General features: G+C 48.5%; 1 protein-coding gene across 1 annotated transcript; it reads right to left on the bottom strand.

Moving 5' to 3' along the window:
• Positions 1-3,316: 3,316 nt before the first annotated feature.
• Positions 3,317-8,941, bottom strand: LOC141021287 (uncharacterized). The gene is made up of 2 exons (XM_073496537.1): positions 7,917-8,941; positions 3,317-7,609 (listed from the first exon to the last, which is right to left on the bottom strand). Exon 2 carries the CDS (start codon positions 6,606-6,608, stop codon positions 5,589-5,591), a length of 1,020 nt encoding a protein of 339 aa, XP_073352638.1. The 5' UTR covers positions 6,609-7,609; positions 7,917-8,941; the 3' UTR covers positions 3,317-5,588.
• Positions 8,942-23,266: the final 14,325 nt, after the last annotated feature.

Raw genomic sequence — 23,266 nt, 5'->3', positions numbered from 1 at the left:
TCTGAACATGATCGAATGAAAAAGGGGGAAGTCCAGTCGACTGGCCTGGAGTCACGATATCCTGGCAGTAGAACTAGGTCGACTGCCAGCCTCTGGCCGACTCAGGAAGGGTCATTGAAGGGAAAGAACTCCTCTTCCTCTTCTGGATACCCAGACCCCCACACATCTGAATCATGTGTGTTTTCTCATCACTCGAATTCGCTTTCTTCACCGACTGGGAGCGGATAATGAAAATGTGCTTGAAAAGACCCCAGTGCAGTCAACACCCCAAAAAGTTCTCGCACATGGACACGAACGTGGCAAGATATGTGATGGTGTTGGGAGAAAAATGATGGAGTTGGGCCCCGAAGAAATTCAAGAAACCCCAGAAAAAAAGGGTGCGGAGGAAGCGAGAAACCGCGGTCGACATGGGTGGCGAGCAGAACACACTCACCCGGTCGCGGCTGCGGCTCCGTCTCCCCCTCCGGCAACCGCGCAGCTCCATGGACGATCAGCCCAGACTCGGCCAGCTCATCCAAATCTTCCTGCCGAAGCGAGGATCGGATCCAATCGCCCTGGATCCAACCCGACGGCAGCCCCGACCGCGATGAAGACCCCCGATTCGTCTTCTTGCCTTTCGCCGCCCCCGTCGCCTTCTTCGTGCGTTCCAGCGTCGCCGTCTTTTCCTTCCCCATGGTGGCGGAGCGGCGGCATCGAGAGCGGAGAAGCCGGATGCGGTGGAGAAACAGAGGAGAATGAAGGGGAATGGACGCGCATAGTGCAGGTGCCTCGGCCCCGTCACCTTTTAAGGACCCACTTCCGAGTGGCTGACGCGTGGGCCCGGACGATCCTGTCAAATCCCACAACAGTCGCACGCGGTGTACATGGCGAAAAAGGTTATAAATCCAATCGGCAACTTCTGAATCAATCAAGGCGACTTAAACGAAGCCGAAGTTCCAACATAGGCCTCCGTGCAAACATGAATAGTTGTGAAACACAATAGTCGAAGCAAGTTCAACTTCAGCCTTCTTTTCACTCGGACCTCAATCCATTCGGGGGCTAATGATGATGATATAGACCTGGGGTAGGGTCATAGTCCTGACCTATGACCCCTATCCAAGGTCACTATCCTAGAAACAAGGAAGCTTAAGAGACATCAGGGAGGGCCCAACAAAGGTGTCGAGTGCAATCCACTCGACCGACCAGCTACTCGGAGACCCCTCCTTCCTGAAGTCGCTCGACCAATCGACCACTCGACCATACAAGAATCCACTTAACCTATTGAAGACCATGAGTCATCTGGAGCGGCAACGGACGAGCGTTCACTCTGTAATCTTTAAGGCCATTAAGGCATTTAAGGCTGGCGTTACCAGTAACGTCTCATCTTTATGTACATTGAACCCTTGGCAACAGGGGAACGGCTGGGGTCCTGGCGTTCACTATATAAGTCACCCCCTCCCCTGGCACAAGGGTTCGCGCCCCCATAACACACACACGCATAATCCAGTCGACCGCCTCCGAGCTCCGAGACATAGGGCTATTACTTCCTCTGGGAAGGGCCTGAACTCGTAAAACTCGCGTGTACAACTTTGCCATAGCTAGGATCTTGCCTCCTCATACCTACCCCCCATTCTACTGTCAGTCTTAGAACCACGACACAGCTAGGGTGCAAGAAAGTAAATACGGCCACGTACGTACATATGGGCGGGGTCTCGAACACCTACTCGCGCATACGTACGGCCAGGGCTCATGTACATGGCTGGGCCAGAACGAAGAAACTGCATCATCGTCGTGTTCATCGGGAGCCAACCGGCTTGGACGGAACAACCGATCGAAACGAGGCCTGGCCTACCGCAGAACGAAGGAAACGGCCTTGTGTTCGACCGGCCACGGTTGAAACAGGATCCTGTTCATCGGGAGGGGTCTGGCGTACCGCAAAACGGAGGAAACGGACTTGTGTTCGACCGCGTACGGTCAAAACGGGTTCCTGTTGATCGGGAGGGGTGTGGCGTACCGCAAAACGGAGAAAACAAACTTGTGTTGGAACGCTACGGTTGAAACGAGGGTCCTATTCATCGGGAGGGGTGTGGCGTACCGCAAAACGGGACTCCACGAAATACTGTTCATCTCCACCGTCGACCTCCTCCAGCCTCCACGGGCTACTGTTCATCCACCGTCAACCTCCTCCAGCCTCCACCTGCGACTGTTCATCCACCGGCTCCTGTTCATCCAGCCTCCACCGCTCCTCCACCGGCTACTGTTCAACCAGCCCTCTCCACGGGGTCCCGTTCAACCACTCCTCCACGGGCTACTGTTCATCCAGCCCTCCACCGGCTACTGTTCAACCAGCCCTCCACGGGGTCCTGTTCATCCAGCCCTCCACGGGGTCCTGTTCATCCACCCCCAACTGGTTCGATCGGGGTCCTGTTCATCCAGTGGTAACGGCCTCTACTACCACGGGGTCCTGTTCATCCACCCCGACACCGGGAACTGATCAGCCAACCCCCCCCCCCCAACAAAGCTCACTGTTCATCAAGAGGCAGCAGGTTCGATCGGCTTCAGTTAGCAGCAGTAGCAAAGGAATCGCTCGATCGGGTTCAGTTAACAGCCATCGATCGATCGCTCGGGTTCAATAACGCGTATCCTGCAGTGCAATCGCTCGAGTTCAGTAGGCAAACGCCTCGCTCGGGTTCAGTTAGAGCCCAACGCCTTGCATCCACGCGTGTACGTGTACGAGAGAAACGCGCATCGCTCGGCCCCCGACCACCCACCATAACCGAGAATTCCCAGATATTTTCCTCGCCCTCATTGAGGGAGTCCTGAATTAGGGGGTCCTCGGACAGCCGGATGATCAATTGTAAATACAGCGGGATATTTTGCCCAAACTGCGAGTGTCGTGTTCCCCACAGGGACTAGGCAACGGCGACTATGCTCGGCTAAAGCTAGGTAACACGATTCGGGTGATGAAAGTAAAACTAAACTAAACAGGGTTGTCGCCAAAGAAAATGCAGATAAGCAAAGGTAGATTCAGATTTTACTCAATGCATTTTTTTGGTGTGTTTGTTTTAGTAGAGAAATAAAATGCTAACACAAGCATACATCAACGGCTAGGGAGTTGAAAAGACATGAACATATATATATATATATATATATATATATATATATATATATATATATATATATATATATATATATATATAACTATTTAACATTTAACAGAGGGAAGAAACAAGTATGTAGGACAAAACATAAAATGCATACCATCACAGACACGCACAAACGTAAATATATATCACACGTACTTATGCTAACACAAATACTACACAATGTAACAAGGTTCTTAAGCAAGAAATGGACATGGGTTATATATAGCTAATTATCAAGCATACAAACTGAGTGACACATGCCACAGTTCAGCTCACAGATCACCAATGTAACACTACAAACACAAGTCTGAAACTGAACACATACACTATATAATACAAGTACTAAACTGAGCAAACAATAGGTTTCAAGTACTCTTCAAATCTGAACCTTACAAAGTCTTAAGCATCTCGCAATACTACAGAAATTTAGAGAGAGAGAGAGAAGGCAATAGCAGGAGGTTGAGGCAGAAGAAGGACAGCAGTAGGGGAAAGAAAAGAAGAGCAGCAGCAGTGACGTGGGAGAAGAAGCAGTAGAAGCAGCAGGTTCAGAGAAGGAGCAACAGAAAGGTTTGGGCAAGAAGAGAAGCAGCGGCGGGGGCATGGAGAAGAGAGACCGCAGGAGGCACTAGGAGAGTGGAGAAGGATGGCAGCAGGGGCACTCGCGCGGAGGAAGGTTGGGTGGTGGCGCGGTGAAGGGAGATGCAGCGGCGCTGGTGGATGCGTTGGTGGATGGATGTGGAGTGGTGAATGGAGATGCAGCAGCGCGCCGCCACGCCGGCCTGACCGCGCCGGCGGCCGGAGGTGGAGAAGGAGGCAGGGGAAAGAGAGAGATATGTGGCCAGGCCCAAAGGGGATCGGTGGCTAGCGCTAGGGATTTGATCCCACGATCAGATTTGCCACTTTTTGATTTGGCCCTCCTGCTCCCTTCTTTCTTCGCAAGCACATCCCTTCCCCTCTCTAGTTTGGCCCTCGGTTTCTTCTTTCCTTCATGCTCAGGTCCCCCTTCTTTCTTTCCCGTCCTTGTCTTGTATTCTTCGGCCTCTTAGTCAGAATCTTGAGGTTTATAGTGCCTTTGCGCACTTTTCTGCAGAAGAAACAAATGACGAGTAAATGATCTTTTATATGATTTTCATCCAAATATATCACAATTCATAGTAAGAATGGATGAACATATATCAATAAATGGTGTATATATGTGCCAAAATTATGTATAAGAAATGTGCTTATCAAGTTCCCCCACACTTAAATCTTTACTTGTCCTCAAGTAAAGGCATATGACAAGAGCAAGGTAGTGAACAGCGAACTGACTGGAGATTGTCCCAGTGAAGTAGATCTCCAAACAATGCATGCTTTGGACTTGGCTAGTGAAAATTAATGGTTAAGAGTGCTACATATCAATAGGACACTAGTAAACTCGACCATTTTAAACTTTTGCAAAGATAAACGAAGATTAGCAAGTTCAAATGCTGACTGTGCCAAAAGGTTCCTAAAGAGAGCATGATCCTGAGAACAAAAGGAACTTGAATTAAATCACTTATTTGCAGAAATATAACATTGTGGTTGAACCACTTATTAAATTTGAAGGAAGTAATGATAATATTTTATCAGTCTCACCAAAGGAACATACCACCGATCCCGAGAACATGGTATACACCTGGCTCGACCAATTATTAGTTTTTTTTAGTTTTGTCTCCCCAAAGGAACATACCATCGATCCCGAGAACATGGTATACACCTGGTTCGACAATTACATCTTTTTTAAATATAATTAACTCCTATCCGATCCAATCAGATTTCACAAGCCACCGATCCAGGAACATGACATGCTACTGTTAGGTAGATCAGATAATTATTTATTCATTATTACTTATTAAACAAAGGAATTACAATGGCATGAAACATAAGAAAGGAAACAAGAATCATCACCCATCCATGTCTGGTTCACATGCTACCGATCCAGAGAACATAGCATGCTAATCCATAGTGGTTAAGTGATTGCTCTGAATGGGAACACACTTGGCACAAAATCAGCATCTAGCACTTAATGATCTAGGTGTATCAAAGTAAATGCAGAAAATGATGGAGTTTTCTAGTGTACTAGGGATTTGAGCACTCAAAACTAATAACTTTCACTAATTTCAGCAAAGCAAGCAGTATGTAGATCACTAGTTTACAAGGCATTCACGATTCAGTTCACATATTCACATCAAGCATCATATGTCAAAGGTAAAATTCAGTGGGACGACATTTAAGAAATGGCTCAAGCAACCCAAATATCAAATGATTTCAGCATGTATCAATGGATGATATATTAAGATTGGGGTCATGAAACAGCTCACCGGGCTTTAATGTAGCACTCGCTCGACACTCTCTAAACTGCAGCTCTACTCCTTTTGCTTCCACAAGCACGCTCCAGTTTCTCTCTTCCATATGTGTGCTCCTTGCTTCTCCTCGTCTCCGTGCTCAGGATCCACCGGGGTCCCAAGGAATGTCACCTCGAACCTGGTCAGCATGTAGTGATTCGTGCAGAAGCAAGAACCTGAAAGAGCACTCAACGAGAGAGAAAATGCAAGTGGTAGGGATAATACCCTCCAAGTCATCAATCGAATATCCAATTACATAAGCATAGCTATAAAGCACATGTTTAGGATGGTCGAAATCAGCAAGGTCAACACTAACATGAGGATGATATTTATCATTAACCTCAAGACTAGCATGGGAATGATATGTTTCATTTAGCATAGGACTAGCACGAGGAAAGTAACTGTGATCATCACAAATGAGAGTAATGCCACTAACAGGATATGTATGATCATGTCCAAGCAAATAATTTTTCAAGTCTAGCTTAAGTGATGGTATCGTGCAATGCAAGGTAGTATCAAAGAGATTACAAGGATGCATGTCATTGAGAGGATTGGATAAACCTGCTACGTCACGCTCTTGTATGACGATGGGCAAATGAATTTCTGGTTCTTCAAGTTCATCTACAGCAGCTTCTTTTACTTCTTCAAGAGTAGTAGATCTTTTTTCTTCATCTTGACCACTTGGTAATTCGAGCTCTTCATCATCTTGTTCCTCGTCTTCTAGTTCATCTTCTTCAATCTGAAGTATCTCTTCCTCTGGGCTCTTGCTATCTTGCTCAGCTGGATGTGACGGTGTTGGAACCTCACACACCTCAAGGGATATCCCAGCAACACTTAACTCAAGGAGGGAAGAGATAGTACTGCCAGCGTTGATGTTCTTCTCAATCTTCCTTACTTCTTCCACTAGCTCCTTCCCACTCTTGATCTTCTTCATTTCCTCTAGTATAACCTTCCTAATAGGATCATCCTCGGCACTCCAAGTGAACTCGAGACTCAAAAGTGTGAGCTTGTCTATGTCACCGAACTCATCTTGTGTGGGCACTTGCACAAGAGATTGCACAACAGGTGCTGGAGTTGTTGGTTGACCAAATGGAGGACCATTTAACTCCACTGGACACATCTCCTGGTGCTGCGGTATATGAGTAGGAGGTGAATAAAACTATTGTGGTGCATGATTGTGGCTCTCCTCTTCATACCTAAATCCCTGCATTGGATAACTAGAGGCAAACGATGAGATCTCAGGGTTGTTGCTCCTATATGGCATATTCGGGTTTCCAGGCCACCCATGTGAGTAATTGTTTTGGTATGAGCTAAGCTCTTGAGTGAAGTTCATACCAAAACAATCTGGAGGGTGAGAATAGCCAAGCTGACATTCAGCGGGCGAATGGCCCTGAAATCCACAAATATGGCAGGTAGGAGCAACATAAGGATGGCCTCTAGAATAAGGATCATAAGAGCTAGGCCTATCCTCAAAAATTACTTCTCGCTGCCGAGCTAAATCATCTAATCGATGGGAAATCTTATCAGGTCTTGAATACTTTCCGTGCTGTTTGTAGTGTTGCTCGCATAAGCATGATGATCTGAATAGTAAGCCATATCTGAGAAGATGCAATAACCTGCAGAATGACCAAGCAAAGAAAGAGAAAATAACTTGAACAAGGGTTACGGGTTAGAAATATATCACATATATATAGCACAAAGGGAAAAACAAGAAAAACCTAGTCTATAGCCTAACAAAATCCCACGACGCTAGTCCCCGGCAACGGCGCCAAAATGATCAATTGTAAATACAGTGGGATATTTCGCCCGAACTGCGAGTGTCGTGTTCCCCACAGGGACTAGGCAACGGCGACTATGCTCGGCTAAAGCTAGGTAACACGATTCGGGTGATGAAAGCAAGAAAGTAAAACTAAACTAAACAGGGTTGTCGCCAAAGAAAAAGGAAATAAGCAAAGGTAGATTCAGATTTTACTCAATGTCTTTTTTTGGTGTTTTTGTTTTAGTAGAGAAATAAAATGCTAACACAAGCATACATCAACGGCTAGGGAGTTGAAAAGACATGAACATATATATATATATATATATATATATATATATATATATATATATATATTCGTCACCCTGGGTGAGGAATAGTTATTCTTCACCCCCTCTCTATTTTGACATCAATGCACCGTATTTTTACGTTTTGTAAATTTTGTCTTATTTCATACATAAAAAAAGAACGTAAGAAAATATGTACTCGCCGTAAAAAATATTTTATGTTACATAAAATTACAAATGTAAAAACATATTGTAAAACATACATAAAATGTGATTTTTCTGATCTTATAACTTTTTTTAGACCAAATTTTACATATTGAATTAATGTGCATGTAACTATTTATATTCTAAACGTAATTTATTTAGGAAGTGATCGTAAGATTACCTCGGGTGAAGAATAACTTATTCTGCATCCTGGGTGATGAATAGTAACACTATATATATATATATATATATATATATATATATATATATATATATATATATATAACTATTTAACATTTAACAGAGGGAAGAAACAAGTATGTAGGACAAAACATAAAATGCATCACATCACAGACACGCATAAACGTAAATATATATCACACGTACTTACGCTAACACAAATACTACACAATGTAACAAGGTTCTTAAGCAAGAAATGGACATGGGTTATATATAGCTAATTATCAAGCATACAAACTGAGTGACACATGCCACGGTTCAGCTCACAGATCACCAATGTAACACTACAAACACAAGTCTGAAACTGAACACATACACTATATAATACAAGTACTAAACTGAGCAAACAATAGGTTTCAAGTACTCTTCAAATCTGAACCTTACAAAGTCTTAAACATCTCGCAATACTACAGAAATTTAGAGAGAGAGAGAGAGAGAGAGAGAGAGAGAGAGAGAGAGAGAGAGAGAGAGAAGGCAATAGCAGGAGGTTGAGGCAGAAGAAGGACAGCAGCAGGGGAAAGAAAAGAAGAGCAGCAGCAGTGACGTGGGAGAAGAAGCAGTAGAAGCAGCAGGTTCAGAGAAGGAGCATCAGTAGGGGAAAGAAAAGAAGAGCAGCAGCAGTGACGTGGGAGAAGAAGCAGTAGAAGCAGCAGGTTCAGAGAAGGAGCAACAGCAAGGTTTGGGCAAGAAGAGAAGCAGCGGCGGGGGCGTGGAGAAGAGAGACCGCAGGAGGCGCTAGGAGAGTGGAGAAGGATGGCAGCAGGGGCACTCGCGCGGAGGAAGGTTGGGTGGTGGCGTGGTGAAGGGAGATGCAGCGGCGCTGGTGGATGCGTTGGTGGATGGATGTGGAGTGGTGAATGGAGATGCAGCGGCGCGCCGCCACGCCGGCCAGACCGCGGCGGCGGCCGGGGGTGGAGAAGGAGGCAGGGGAAAGAGAGAGAGATGTGGCCAGGCCCAAAGGGGATCGGTGGCTAGCGCTAGGGATTTGATCCCACGATCAGATTTGCCACTTTTTGATTTGGCCCTCCTGCTCCCTTCTTTCTTCGCAAGCACATCCCTTCCCTTCTCTAGTTTGGCCCTGGGTTTCTTCTTTCCTTCATGCTCAGGTCCCCCTTCTTTCTTTCCCGTCCTTGTCTTGTATTCTTCGGCCTCTTAGTCAGAATCTTGAGGTTTATAGTGCCTTTGCGCACTTTTCTGCAGAAGAAACAAATGACGAGTAAATGATCTTTTATATGAATCCAAATATATCACAATTCATAGTAAGAATGGATGAACATATATCAATAAATGGTGTATATATGTGCCAAAATTATGTATAAGAAATGTGCTTATCACCGGACTATATACTTTGGCCGGACTGTTGGACTATGAAGATACAAGATTGAAGACTTCGTCCCGTTTCTGGGTGGGACTCTCCTTTGCGTGGAAGGCAAGCTTGGTAATTCGGATATGTAGATCTCCTCCCTTGTAACCGACTCTGTGTAACCCTATCGCCCTCCGGTGTCTATATAAACCGGAGGGTTTAGTCCGTAGGACAAGATCAATCATAATCATAGGCTAGCTTCTAGGGTTTAGCCTCTACGATCTCGTGGTAGATCAACTCTTGTAATACTCATATCATCAAGATCAATCAAGCTGGAAGTAGGGTATTACCTCCATCGAGAGGGCCCGAACCTGGGTAAACATTGTGTCCCCCGCCTCCTGTTACCATCCGCCTTAGACACACAGTTCGGGACCCCCTACCCGAGATCCGCCGGTTTTGACACCGACATTGGTGCTTTCATTGAGAGTTCCACTGTGCCGTCACGATAAGGCTTGATGGCTCGTCTTGTTGTCAAGGACAACATTACCTTTGGGGGAGCCCTGGCTTTAGGCCAAACTCTCCGATTAGGCGGCTTCGTCATGACCGCCCGTTCGGCCGTCACGCCGACGATGACTTCTCGGGTCATCAAAAATAGCCTCCACGTCGGCTCGGGATTCACCGAGCAGATGGATCCAATGGAGCTCTCTTCCTTGAACGAGCTCTTGGATCGCATCGCCGCCCTGGGAGTCGCTACGGACTATGATCGGATCGGGCTTAAACCCGACCAAAGGAAGATTAACTCTCCGCCGGTCACCCATCAGATAGCGGTGGTGGAGGAGCAATGTAGCGATTCTTCCTTTATTTTGAGGACAAACTATGTCCGGATTCCCGAGCTCACGGAGCCGGATACCCGTCTACGGGAGGACATGGCCCAAGCTTCGAACCTAGAATCAGACAGCGGGCCAGAACTATTGGGCAACATCCCGGAGCCTGAGCTGCCAAGCTCGGAAACTCCTCCGCCCATGGGTCTCAGATCGGGTCAGGGTTTGGACCTAAATCTACCCACCCACCCAGACATAAGTGATCTTTCCCACATTAGACAAGAGCCCCAAGAGACAGTACATCACTATTGGGCCAGATTCCTCCTTGTAATGAGCAAGGTCAAGGACTGTCGCGAGGAAGACACAATTTCATTCTTTTGCAAAAATTGCACGGACAAGGGAGTCCTCAATGCCATAAGTCGCCATGACATAGCACACTTCGCTGACTTGGCAGCCATAGTACAGAAGTACTGTGCGATGGAAAGCGCCTGGAAAACCCAAACAAAATTCTGGGATCCTCCGGCTCTCACTAGACCCCCCGTCCGAACTAAAAGGGCGTACTCTCGTAAGTCACCCGATCCAATTACAAAGAAACCAAAGCCCACTACAGGGCGTGGAACTGTATTAGAGGGATGGCTCAATGGGCCATGCAAAATTCACAGTACAGCGGATACCATGCCAACACACAGCCTTAGAGCATGTTGGATACTCCGCCAGGTGGCCAAGAGCGGCGAGGATATCCTCATCAACAATACAATGGAGCACCATCCCGTGGAAAATAACAATACAGTATTGACAGTCTTCGAGACCTTCGCCTCAAATAATAGGCGCAAGCGAGCACTCCGCAGCCTTGCCGAAGTCGGCCACATTGCAGCAATAAATCCATGGAACGACACGGCCATAACCTTCAATGCCAGTGACGAACCTCAATTCCGAACAGCCCGAGCACCAGCCGCTTTGGTCCTTAGTCCAATTGTGGACGGTTTCCGGCTTACTAAAGTGCTCATGGACGGCGGCAGCAGATTAAACCTCATCTACGAGGAAACTCTTAGCAAAATGGAAATAAACAAGAGCCGCATTGAGCAAAGCAGCACGACCTTTAGAGGAATCATCCCTAGTCGGGAGGCATGATGTGCGGGAAAAATCACACTAGATGTGGTATTCGGCATGCTGGAGAATTACAGGTCCGAAGAAATCACATTCCAAGTGGCCCCATTCAGTAGCGGATACCACGCCCTTTTAGGGCGGGAGGCATTCACGATCTTCCAAGCTATACCCCATTACGGGTACATGAAGCTCAAAATGCCCGGGCCCGATGGAATCATCACTCTAGCTAGTGATCCGGACATAGCACTCCGCGCTGAAAATAAAACCGCCGCACTAGCCCTCGAGGCGCTATCCGAAGCCCTTGCGGTCGAAGAACTAACTGCGCTGCGCTCCACAGTGGACAGGGACGACGTGATACTCGACAAAAGACCCAAGTCCACCTCTTTCAAACCAGCGGACGAAATAGTCAAATTTCAGGTCCACCCAACGGACCCTACAAAAACGGCATCCATCGGGGCACAGCTGAACCCCACAACAGACGCCGCACTGCGGGAGTTCTTGTGCGAGAATTGGGACATATTCACCTGGCATCCTTCAGACATGCCAGGAATCCCACGCAGGCTGGCCGAACACACCCTTAACATTCTAAAGGGGTTCAAGCCGGTCAAGCAGACTCTCCGGCGTTTCTCTGAGCCTAAGCGACAATCCATGGGAGAAGAGCTAGCCAAGTTACTCAAGGCCGGATTCATTAGAGAAATAAAACATCCGGACTGGCTAGCAAACCTGGTGATGGTACCAAAGAAGGACAAATCCTGGCGCCTATGTGTCGATTTCAAGGACCTTAACAAGGCTTTCCCCAAGGATCCCTTCCCCCTCCCCCGCATCGATCAAATTATCGACGCTATCGCAGGACACGACTCATTGTGTTTCCTCGACGCATACTCCCAATACCATCAAATTAAGATGGCGGAGTCCGATCAAGCCACAACGGCTTTTATCACTCCATACGGCCCCTTCTGTTCTAACACCATGCCTTTCGGGCTCAAAAACACCGGTGCAACCTATCAACGCATGATTCAGACATGCCTAGAAACACAAATCGGCAAAACAGTGGAGGCATACGTAGACGACGTGTTCATTAAAACTAGACACGTCGAATCCTTAATAGACGACTTGAGGCTCACGTTCGACAATCTCCGAACATATGACATCAAGCTCAATCCGGAAAAATGCCTTTTCGGCGTGCCCGCGGGAAAGCTCCTGGGCTTCATCGTCTCGAGTAGAGGAATTGAAGCAAATCCGGCTAAAATCCAAGCTCTATCACAGTTGGCTATCCCAATAGACCTCAAGCAAATCCAGAAACTAACTGGATGTGTGGCTGCCTTAAGCCGCTTTATCTCCCGATTAGGAGAAAAGGCACTACCCCTTTATCGCCTTCTTCGACGCACCGAACACTTCGAGTGGACGGATGTGGCCACGGCCGGATTGGAAGAAATAAAAGCCGTCTTGGCCACCAACCCAATCTTGGCCGCGCCAAACGTCGGCGAATCAATGATGTTATATATAGCGGCAACACACCAAGTTGTAAGCGCAGTGCTTGTCGTCGAACGAGAGGCGGACGGACATAAGTTCCCGCTTCAAAAGCCGGTATACTACGTATCCACTGTCCTCACTCCATGCAAATCACGGTACCCACATTATCAAAAGATAGCATACGCGGTCCTCATGGCATCCCGGAAATTACGACACTACTTTCAAGAGTGTTCAATTACGGTGGCCTCTGAAGTACCACTCAACGACATAATAAATAACCGCGATGCCACGGGCCGGATTGCTAAATGGGCTATTGAGCTCCTCCCGTTCGAAATAACATACAAACCACGGTGAGCCATTAAGTCACAAGTGCTGGCTGATTTCGTCGCCGAATGGACAGAAGCCAAACTCCCTAAAGAGTACGGCGCGTACTCCAATTGGATCATGCACTTTGACGGCTCTAAGATGCTGGCTGGTCTGGGAGTAGGCGTTGTCCTGACATCCCCCACCGGAGATACAGTCCAATACGTACTCCAAATATTATACACAGACTCCAACAATGCAGCAGAATATGAGGCCCTGTTGCATGGTCTCCAGATGGCAGTCTCCATGGGCATTCAACGCCTAGAGGTGCGTGGGGATTCGAACCTCGCAATATCTCAAATAAATGGAGACTTTGACGCCTAGGACCCAAAAATGGCGGCTTACCGCAACGCCGTCCTCAAAATGTCAGCTCGGTACGAGGGGCTTGAATTCCACCATGTGGTCCGAGAAAACAATCAAGCGGCGGATATCCTCGCCCGCATCGGTGCTAAGCGTGACCCTGTCCCACCTAATATCTTCTTGGAAAGGTTGTTTAAGCCATCCATGGTATGGGAAGGAGAGAGTGGCAACAACAGTCCGGACCTGGCCACAACGCCAGATACCGAACACTCTGACGTAATCGGAGGCTCTGCCACCGAAATAATGCCTTCAGCCCACGTGATTATGGCTGTCATCGCCCCATGGACAGAAGCCTTCTTGGCTTACCTAACTAGGCAAGAACTCCATGATGACCCAAACGAGGCACGTTGTGTTGTGCGGCGGTCTAAAGCCTACAAGGTCCACGAGGGAGAGCTTTATAAGAAAAGTGTTACCAGAGTACTTCAAAGGTGCATCTCCGAAGAGGAAGGACGACAACTTTTGGCAGAAATTCATGCTGGACTCGGCGGCCACCACGCCGCAGCTCGGGCCCTTGTAAGCAAGGCCTTCCGTACAGGTTTTTACTGGTCGACGGCCCGAGCAGACGCATAGGACCTCGTCCAACGTTGCGTCGGTTGCCAGCTTTTTGCAAACCAAAGCCATCTGCCACCTACTGCTCTCCGAACAATCCCCATTACTTGGCCCTTCGCGGTCTGGGGGCTTGATATGGTCGGACCCCTTAAAGGGGGAAGCCACAAGAAAAAATACCTATTGGTCATGGTGGATAAATTCACCAAATGGATAGAAGTCAAACCAGTTAAAACGGCCGAGTCCGGACCAGTGATAGACTTCATATCCGGGGTTATACACCGTTACGGCGTCCCCCATAGCATCATCACCGATGACGGCTCGAACTTTACAGCCGATGAGGTAAAAACTTGGTGCGGCAACATGGGCATTAAGCTTGATTATGCCTCCGTCTATCACCCCCAAACAAATGGTCAAGTCGAGCGAGCGAATGGTCTTATCATGAGCGGCATTAAACCCAGATTAGTGCGATCCTTGAAGGAATCAGATACGCACTGGGTTGAGGAGCTCGACTCTGTACTATGGGGGCTGCGGACCACGCCGAATCGCACTACCGGATACACACCTTTTTTATGGTGTACGGCGCAGAGGCGGTACTGCCCTGCGACATCATTCATGACTCACCCCGAGTGCACATGTACGAAGAGAAAGAAGCCGAGCTTGATCGGCAGGACAGTTTGGACGCCCTGGAGGAGGAGCGTGACGTGGCAAAAGCCCGCTCCGCATTCTATCAGCAACAGGCTCGACGGTATCAAAGCAGAGAAGTACGGGCCAAACTTATAACGTTGGCGAACTCGTTCTACGCCTACCGGAGAAGAAAAGGGACAAGCTCAAGCACAAATGGGAAGGTCCCTTCATTATTGACAAAGTTCTGACCGGTGGAGCGTACCGTCTGCGGGATGCATCGGACAATCGACTCGAGCCAAACCCATGGAACGCGGCCAGACTCCGAAGGTTCTACGCCTAGTGCCGAACTCTGTGTTCGCCCCCTTACCTCCGTCAATTATATATATATATATATATATATATATATATATATATATATATATATATATCTGTTATCTGTCTTTTCTTTCTTTCTTTCTTCCCTTTTTTCTTCACGGCCTTAAAAGGTTAAAATGTGTCTTGACTGCACAATCTTGATGTGCTAGGCGTGCTCATTATACCTGGGGGCTTCTTATACAGAAGCATAATATAACTATGTTTCGGGCTCTATGCCCCCCGCACATGTGTTACTTTTCCACATGTACCTTTTCTTCGCCATTATATGCATCGATATGACTTAAGTTTTGACCAAGCTGGGTTGCCTGGCTCTTGTGTTTATGCCCTATGTTCCCGTTAATTCGGCTTGGGCATAAGGGGAGCACCTCTGCGATTGTTACTGCCGGGTAAGCCGGATGTGTACCTCAGACTGGGTGAAGCCGAAAGCTAGCATTCTTAAGGGAATATTCGTTCGGTGAACAAAAGATGACTTTTCCTTATTTCAATACATACCCCCAGATGTTTATATCCTGCGTCTCTTTTCGCAGTTCGGACATGCACATCAATGCATGCGTACCTAGGGAAAGGAACCCTTAACGGAACTATTCTCCCTGGAAGATGTTTCTTACTATCCATGTAATATAACATAGATAGTTGGGTACTTGTCTGTTCTAGCACTTATGACCCCTACGCCTGGTTTCCACGCGTACCCCGGTTTTTACATAACTGAGTGGGTATTCGGAGACACTCCGGACTGTCGGGTCCGGAGGTCGAAGCAAAAAGGTCCGCCATGACAAATGATTTACAATCTGGCTAGGGACAATATATGTCACTTGAAGTACACAGTCATTTAGACTGACTAAATTCTTCTTCTATACCATCCAACAGGCTGTCTAGCCTACAATCCTGTTGGGAATACTTTGCGGCTAATTTCACCTGGTCATACACCAAACTGATGGGTATCTCTTTCCCATCAGACCCCACAGGTCCGACCTCGGCCATGTGGTTCGGGTCAGCCTTGGTATATCGAGTCTTCACCATGGCCCAGGCTTCCATTGCACCTTGTCGACAGGCAGATATCTTCCATAATCGGAAGCGCCGCCACGCTCCCTGGAGCATCTCTACGAGCTCTCCCATGCCTCCTGGCAGGGAGGCGGAGGGCCACAAGGCTTGGGCAATTCCTTGCATCACCTGCCAAACTCGTTCGTGCAGTTGTGAGAGCTCTGGCAGAAGATCACCCGCAGACCCGGGCATTTCCTGTGCAGGATGACCTGTCAGCATACCTACAGATGTAACTCTGTTAGCTGGTTTCTTCGCCGAACTCTATAAAAGTTCGTTCAAGCACTTACTAAAAATGCCGCGTCGAAGCCTCTTATTCTCCTTTACGGAGTCAACAAGCTGGGCCCGAACATCTTTCAGTTCAACACTCAGCCGGGTATTGGCATCTTGGAGATCGTTTTTCTCCCGCCTAACCTGCGTAAGCACGCGCTCGCCAGCCTTTAACTGTCGTTGAGCATGTTGCTCATCCCCTCGCACGACCTCCGGATTCACTCCGGGATCATCTGCAGAATCTATTGTTAGATTTGGATGCATGCCGCATACTAACCGGTACATGTCATTCTTTTTGATAAAACAAGTGTTACCAGATGGGTCCTTTTCGGACTCCTTCATTGCGGCAACTGCGGCCCGTAGCTGGGCTTTGCCTCCTCTAGCTCTTGAGACAAATGGGTATTCTTCTCTGTAAGAACCTACACAAATAAAGATCCTTAAATCAGTTGTGTCAACTGTTTCAAGTCTCAGGGGCTACTGATATACATAATTATCAGATTTTCTTACCCGTATATCCTTTACATACTGGTCCGTGGCTCTGGCAAGACCATTTTGAGCAGCTTGGATGTACGCGTCTCCTGAGTTGAAGGCATCGAACGCCTCTTCAGAGAAACAAGGGTCGTGGAGTACGGCCTGGCGACGCCTGTGATTCATGGCACTCTCCACTTCGGAATTTGTAGCAGACAACCTATCCGCATCCTCTGTAGGAGGAACATCAGGCGTTGTCCCCATGTTAGCATCTGCCTCTAAGTCTGGCTCTGGAGCCCGGCTGGTGGAGGCGTGGCCGGCAGGCTCTCCGGATACGGTCCGGCGAGCGTTTTCCCTACCAGGAACCATGGACGTCATTATATTTTCAAAACAACAACCACGGAGCAAGGTTCTTTTTCATACCTCTGTGACGACATCTCAGTCCTGACCGCCTTCCTTTTAAGCCTACCCGGTTTCGGTGCCCCTTGTTGGTGAGTCACTGCGGGTTTGGCATGGCGACCCGAGGGCCTTCCCTGTAAGACACCAAATGTGTGCGGTAGGTGAAGTGCAAAAAAAGGGATCCTTCTCGAAAGTTGGGACTCTGGTTTTACTTACATGCGATGCAGGGAGCAGTCCACGATAATCGGCTATGATGGCCACCAAGGCACCATCACAGCTTAACTGATAGAACATCCTGTCGATGAGCTCCACAAATGTGTCCGGATCTTCTTCGAGTCCGGGGTCGAGGGCCCGGTCAGGGTCCTCAGGTTGTGGAGACGGGCTGTGGACCTCCCTCATAGCTTTTCGCAGTTCCTTCTATGAAATAGCAAGGTAAATACTTATGACGAAGAATGCGGGAAGGTCTGGAGTAAAAAGTAGCAGCTCACCCAGTTTGGGGGGTTGTACATGGAGAATCCATCCCGTGGCTTAATACGGATGAAATCCTCTTCCTCTCCTTTATATAAATCGGACAGCATTTTCGCTAGAGCAGCGACGGAGTCCGGACCTTTACGACCGCAGCAGGTGGCATCGTCTTCTCCATTGAAGTGCCACATGGGTTGTCCCCGATATTGAAGTGGCTGCACCCCCCGCATTATACATATTGACATAACCTCGATTATTGTCAACCCTGATTTGGCCAGCGTTTTTATCCGGCCCATCAGGTAAAGGACATCTCTGTTATCTTCCTCCTGGGGGCTCCGAGGGTGCCACCTGCGACGTTTCTTCAAAGGGGCGTTATCAAACTCAGGAAGGCCCATTCGAATAGGATCCGGAAGGGGGACATCCTCCATATAAAACCACTCCGAAGGCCAGTCTTCGGATGTCTTCTTTGGAGTACCAGACAGGTATCCGGTCTTGGTGATGCGCCATATCTCGGCTCCGCCCACTTGATGTATTGACCCCTCCTGTGTATGGGGTACGAGGCAGAATAGCCTCTTCCGTAGCTCGAAATGAGCTTCGCAGCCCAGAAACAGTTCGCAAAGGGCAACATAGCCAACAATGTGTAATATGGAGGTGGGAGTAAAGTTATGCAGCTGGAGGCCATAGAACTCCAGGAGCCCACGGAGGAACGGATGGATTGGAAATCCAAGTCCCCTTAATAAGTAAGGGACAAGGCATACCCGCTCCCCCATGGATGGGTTGGGAAAGCTCTCCGCTTGCTCCCTGTCGTTGTAAGTGGCTAGTCTGGCTTAGATGGGGACCATATATGCAGGAGGGAGAAACCCCTGGGTCTGTAATTCTACTAATTGGCTGTGACGGACGGAACACTTCTTCCAATTGCCTGGCTTAGGGCTACGGGAGCGAGAGGAGGAGCTGCGATGGCAGGCCATGATGGGATGGACTTTTCCGGGCGCGCTTTGATGGATACTCGCTGCGGGAGGATGGTGTGATCTGGATCTGAGGATCCCCGGCTCTTTAAATAGATGATTTATTCACATGGATAGGGTGGCAAGTGTAAAAATGCCCCGACTTCTCGCACTCACTTGACACGTGGAAGATAGCCATTATTAGGCGCAGAAGCCAAGGAGTGCAACATTCATGGGAAGCCGGACACTACTCGACAGGTACTCAGAATTTGGAGAAGAACCCGCCTTGCAATGCCGAAGATAGTCTGCGCGCCGGACTCATCGTCATTGAAGCCTAGTTCAGGGGCTACTGAGGGAGACCTGGATTAGGGGGTCCTCGGACAGCCGGACTATATACTTTGGCCGGACTGTTGGACTATGAAGATACAAGATTGAAGACTTCGTCCCGTGTCCGGGTGGGCCTCTCCTTTGCGTGGAAGACAAGCTTGGCAATTCGGATATGTAGATCTCCTCCCTTGTAACTGACTCTGTGTAACCCTAGCCCCCTCTGGTGTCTATATAAACCGGAGGGTTTAGTCCATAGGACAAGATCAATCATAATCATAGGCTAGCTTCTAGGGTTTAGCCTCTACGATCTCGTGGTAGATCAACTCTTGTAATACTCATATCATCAAGATCAATCAAGCATGAAGTAGGGTATTACCTCCATCGAGAGGGCCCAAACCTGGGTAAACATTGTGTCCCCCGCCTCCTGTTACCATCTGCCTTAGACGCACAGTTCGGGACCCCCTACCCCAGATCCGCCGGTTTTGACACCGACACTCACTTCTACCACGGTTTCTTCCGTCATGGACGGCCCAAAGAATGTCATGAAGCCGCGTCTCCGGCCCGCCCAGGATGAAAAGCCCATTTTCTGTCATGATTTTTTTCATAGAAGTAGGAGCCACCACATCTATGATGATACCGGGTTTTGTCATAATTATCGTCATAGAAGTGTCATAAGCATGACAGAAATTTTTTCGTTCGGCCCAAAATGTCACGGATGTGTCTTTTTTGTAGTGACTCCTCCCGCACCTCACTAGCCTCTCCTTTGCTCTCCTCGACCACTGGACTCCTCGGGCCCCTCCACTTTTCGCTGGAGTTCATCTCGGCCATCGCCGGCCTTCTCTGCTCCGGCCACCTGAGGCCTCCTCTCCCCCTCCAACCACGTCCACTGAGTTCCTCTCCCTCCCGCGGTTCGCCCCAACCCCTTACCCCTTGCCGGAGTTGGCCGTAGCACCAAGAACCACCAACTCCTGTCCGCCTCTGTTCCTCTCCTGGCACCGCGCCTCGCAGTCGTTCCGCTCCTCCCCGACGGCCGTGCACCACCTGAACAGAAGCATTGCGTTCCCACGAACCCGTAGGTAGTCTCTGCTCACCCGGGGGTGGCGGGAGTTGGCCGGGCTCATCGGCGGAGTCCACCACCCGAGCCCTCTGCCACTGCAAGCCACCGCGGCTGCAACCTTCCCCGACGCGCGCACCTCACCTAGACGAGTGCGGCACGCCGCCCTGAAGTCGCCGGTGCGATCCGCTCGGCCGGAGGCCGCCTGAGCCGGCCAGGCTCCTCACCGGCCATAGCCCCGCCTCGCCTCTCTTCTATCTCGCTCGGGGGAGACCGAGCAGAGGAAGGAGACGAGCGCTGCCCCCCTCGCCGCGTGAGGCCCGCTTCTCGGTGACCCAGCCGTTGACCAGCCCAGGTCCACGCGAGTAAGTGGAGGCGTAAAGTCAGAGTACGTTTTCATCTTTGGAAAGCGTATTCTCGTTCTCCTTAGCCTAAAGTATGTTTTCCCAATCAGAAAGCGTATTTCCTAAAATTTGTTTCTGTCTTATCCACCCAGGGACCCGGCTGTGAATATTCTCTTTACAGAAAAGTCCCTGATCTTCTACACCTCATGACTTCGCGACCGTAACTCCGATTGAGGTGAAACCAACGCTCACTTCTTTGTCTCGTCGAGATCTTTCTCTTGGTGCAATTTTCATAAGGTGTTCACAATGTGAAAATGACCATTATGCCCTTGGACTATTCAGCCCCTTCGAGAGACAACCGTCGGCATTTTGTTCCGCGGCTTCACCGCACTTCTTCCCGGAGTCTCCGTCACCCCCAGGCAAGCCACAACAGCCACTTGCATGATAGCCATGCAGTAGCCATGGTTTCTACTTGAATATTTAACAAAAGTTTGCCTATTATCTGTCTACTTGTTTCCTACTGCTATCATTGTTTCGGTTTTGTTTGTGGATTCATGTTCACATTCATGCTATGTTCCGATGCATCTTGTTATCTTGTACTACTTGCTAGTATCATGTTAACATGTTATGCTCGATAGTAGTAGGTCATGCTAGTAGCAGTGGCGTTCTTTCTGATGCATGTTTACCGTCTGTTATCAAGTACCGTTGCTATGCATGTTACTTTGCATCCAGTTGGTTATATGCTTACTTGGTAGTATTATGGTTAAGTTCTTGCATGGTATTTCTTTATGATGCGAGTGGTCATTCTATGCTCATGTGTAATGTTATGCTCATCGGTATGCCATGCTCATTTGGTTAAATGCTTCATTGTGGTTATGCCCGATGATTATGTTGCACCTCCACGCTTATGTTGATATCATGTTCATGCATTGTAGTTGCATCATGTTTTTGTATTATGGCTCAGCTAATTGCATCCAAGTTTAATCGGATAAAAATGAACTTGAACAACTGTTGGCTGAGTCATGGTGCCACTGAATCGAGCTGACCAGTGCAACCACACTTGCCTTTATGGGAAGGACCTAGTTGGGTCTATTATCATGCCTCTCGTCGGTGCCTCCAACGAGGGAAGGTTATGGGAGTGCGCTACCCTGATTAGGTAGGCGGACATAAGCCTTGTGTGCCCGTTGTTGTTGTTGTTATGGTACCTTGTCCCCGTTTGGGATCGTTTATGTTTTGCCACGACGGTGGCCATTGATGCCTTTGGTAGGCACAAGGCCACCCATGACTTAGACCAGTGGGGAGTTGGTTGGAGTGGCCGAGAGAGTGTCACGGCGATAGATCGGTTTTGTCGGAACGTTGTTGGTCCACACGTATGGGAGTGCAAGGCCATGGGTTCCGTGGTGTGGGTACAGTGTGCTAACCTCTGCAGAGTGTGTGTTAAACCTATCGATAGTCGCGCCCACGGATATGGGCCCAGTTCGTAGTCGATCACACTATGAGCCAACAATAATAATAACTTGCTTAATAATAACCCTGGTTCGAGGATGAGAAAGAGATTGGTTGTGATCGAGAGAGGATCATGAAGGTACCGTGGATACCGATGTTGGTAAGTTGGCGCATGAGATGGTTACGAGGTAACCGCCGAACAAGAGGAAGTTGGTGCATGATATTGGTTTACCTGTTGCATGTAGTATCATCATGTTCTTGTGCTCATGCCATGCTAATGTTATTCTAGCCGTATCATGTTCAGTTGTGCATGCCATGTATCATGTTCATGATTGCTTTAACCTGCTAATGCCATGTTGTTGTTTGTCTTGACTGCTGTTGGTTATTGTGAGCTTGCAAGTACATTCAATGTACTGACCTGGTGTGTCATGCCAGTTTGCAGGTCGTGCATGATTGCTTGCTTGTTTGGTGTGGTTCCTGTGTTCGCGAGCTAGGATAAACGTTCCAGCCAGAGCCCATGCGGATTGGAGTCCATCATCGTCATTCGTTGTTCCGCTGCCAGTAGATGTTCCACTGCCTCGAGTTGTTATGCTGCTTCCATAGAGCAACTGGCGTTGGTGTAGCGTCGCTGTTCCGGTGTTATTCATTGTAATCCGGAGACCTTGTATTCATATTCGTGTTGTAATAGAATGCTGATTTGTTCTATGCTAAGTAGTGCCGTATTCCAGAAGACTTCACCTCGATTTCTGGGCTGGAATATGGGGCGTTCCGGTTTCTCTAAGCCGGGGTGCCACAGGCTTGGTATCAGAGCAGGTCTGGCTGTAGAGCGTCCTAGTCCGCTGGAACGTTAGAAAACAGTAGTATAGCGTTTGGTTATTGCCCTTGATTGCGGCATTTGGTTGTTGCATTTGCTTGCTGCATATAGTCTTATTTTGGTTACCCCTAACCCCTGTTTCGTGCGTAGATGGCGGTCAGCTTCCATGAGTTCAATGCCCTCCCCAGAGCTTCCGGTGTTGTTCCTATTATGTTCAATACCTCTCATGCACCTCTTAGCTTTGCCACCCTCCTTGGCGATATGTGGCATAGCATTTATCCCCGCGGAGATCCACCCCATTATCAACTATTCCAGTTTTCTGCCGGAGGAAGAATCCTGGAGTATGTTGCTCATGTCCATCTGTCAGCCCTGATTCTTGTTGGTAAGCGCACCTACAGTTTCCACGGTGGTTATGGCGCTACTCCCGAGTGTGCCGTTCAGCTTGGGGCAATGGCAGGAATCACTGGTCTTCGTCATCAAGAGAGAATGGTGCAAGAGAATCGTGCTTACCAGTTCTATCTGACCATCGTGGAGAACCCTAAGCGGATCAAGTTCCCATCGGTCAACCCCCAAGACAACCCGGCTATCCTCGCCATGTCCCGTTACATGACGGACGTGTGTCTTCTTATTTCCGAATTAGTCCGTGATGCCATTCGAGGCAGGAGATTGCTTTGTGCTTCCTTACCCCAGTATCCGCCAGCTTCTCCAACCCCTCCGCCTCGTCCATCCGGAGTTTTAGAATCAGCA

The sequence above is a fragment of the Aegilops tauschii genome, chromosome 4, assembly GCF_002575655.3.
Source record: "Aegilops tauschii subsp. strangulata cultivar AL8/78 chromosome 4, Aet v6.0, whole genome shotgun sequence".
In the NCBI taxonomy this organism is placed as follows: domain Eukaryota; kingdom Viridiplantae; phylum Streptophyta; class Magnoliopsida; order Poales; family Poaceae; genus Aegilops; species Aegilops tauschii.
The sequence above is the reverse complement of the archived record's forward strand: the minus strand, read 5'-3'. Positions and strand labels throughout refer to the sequence as shown.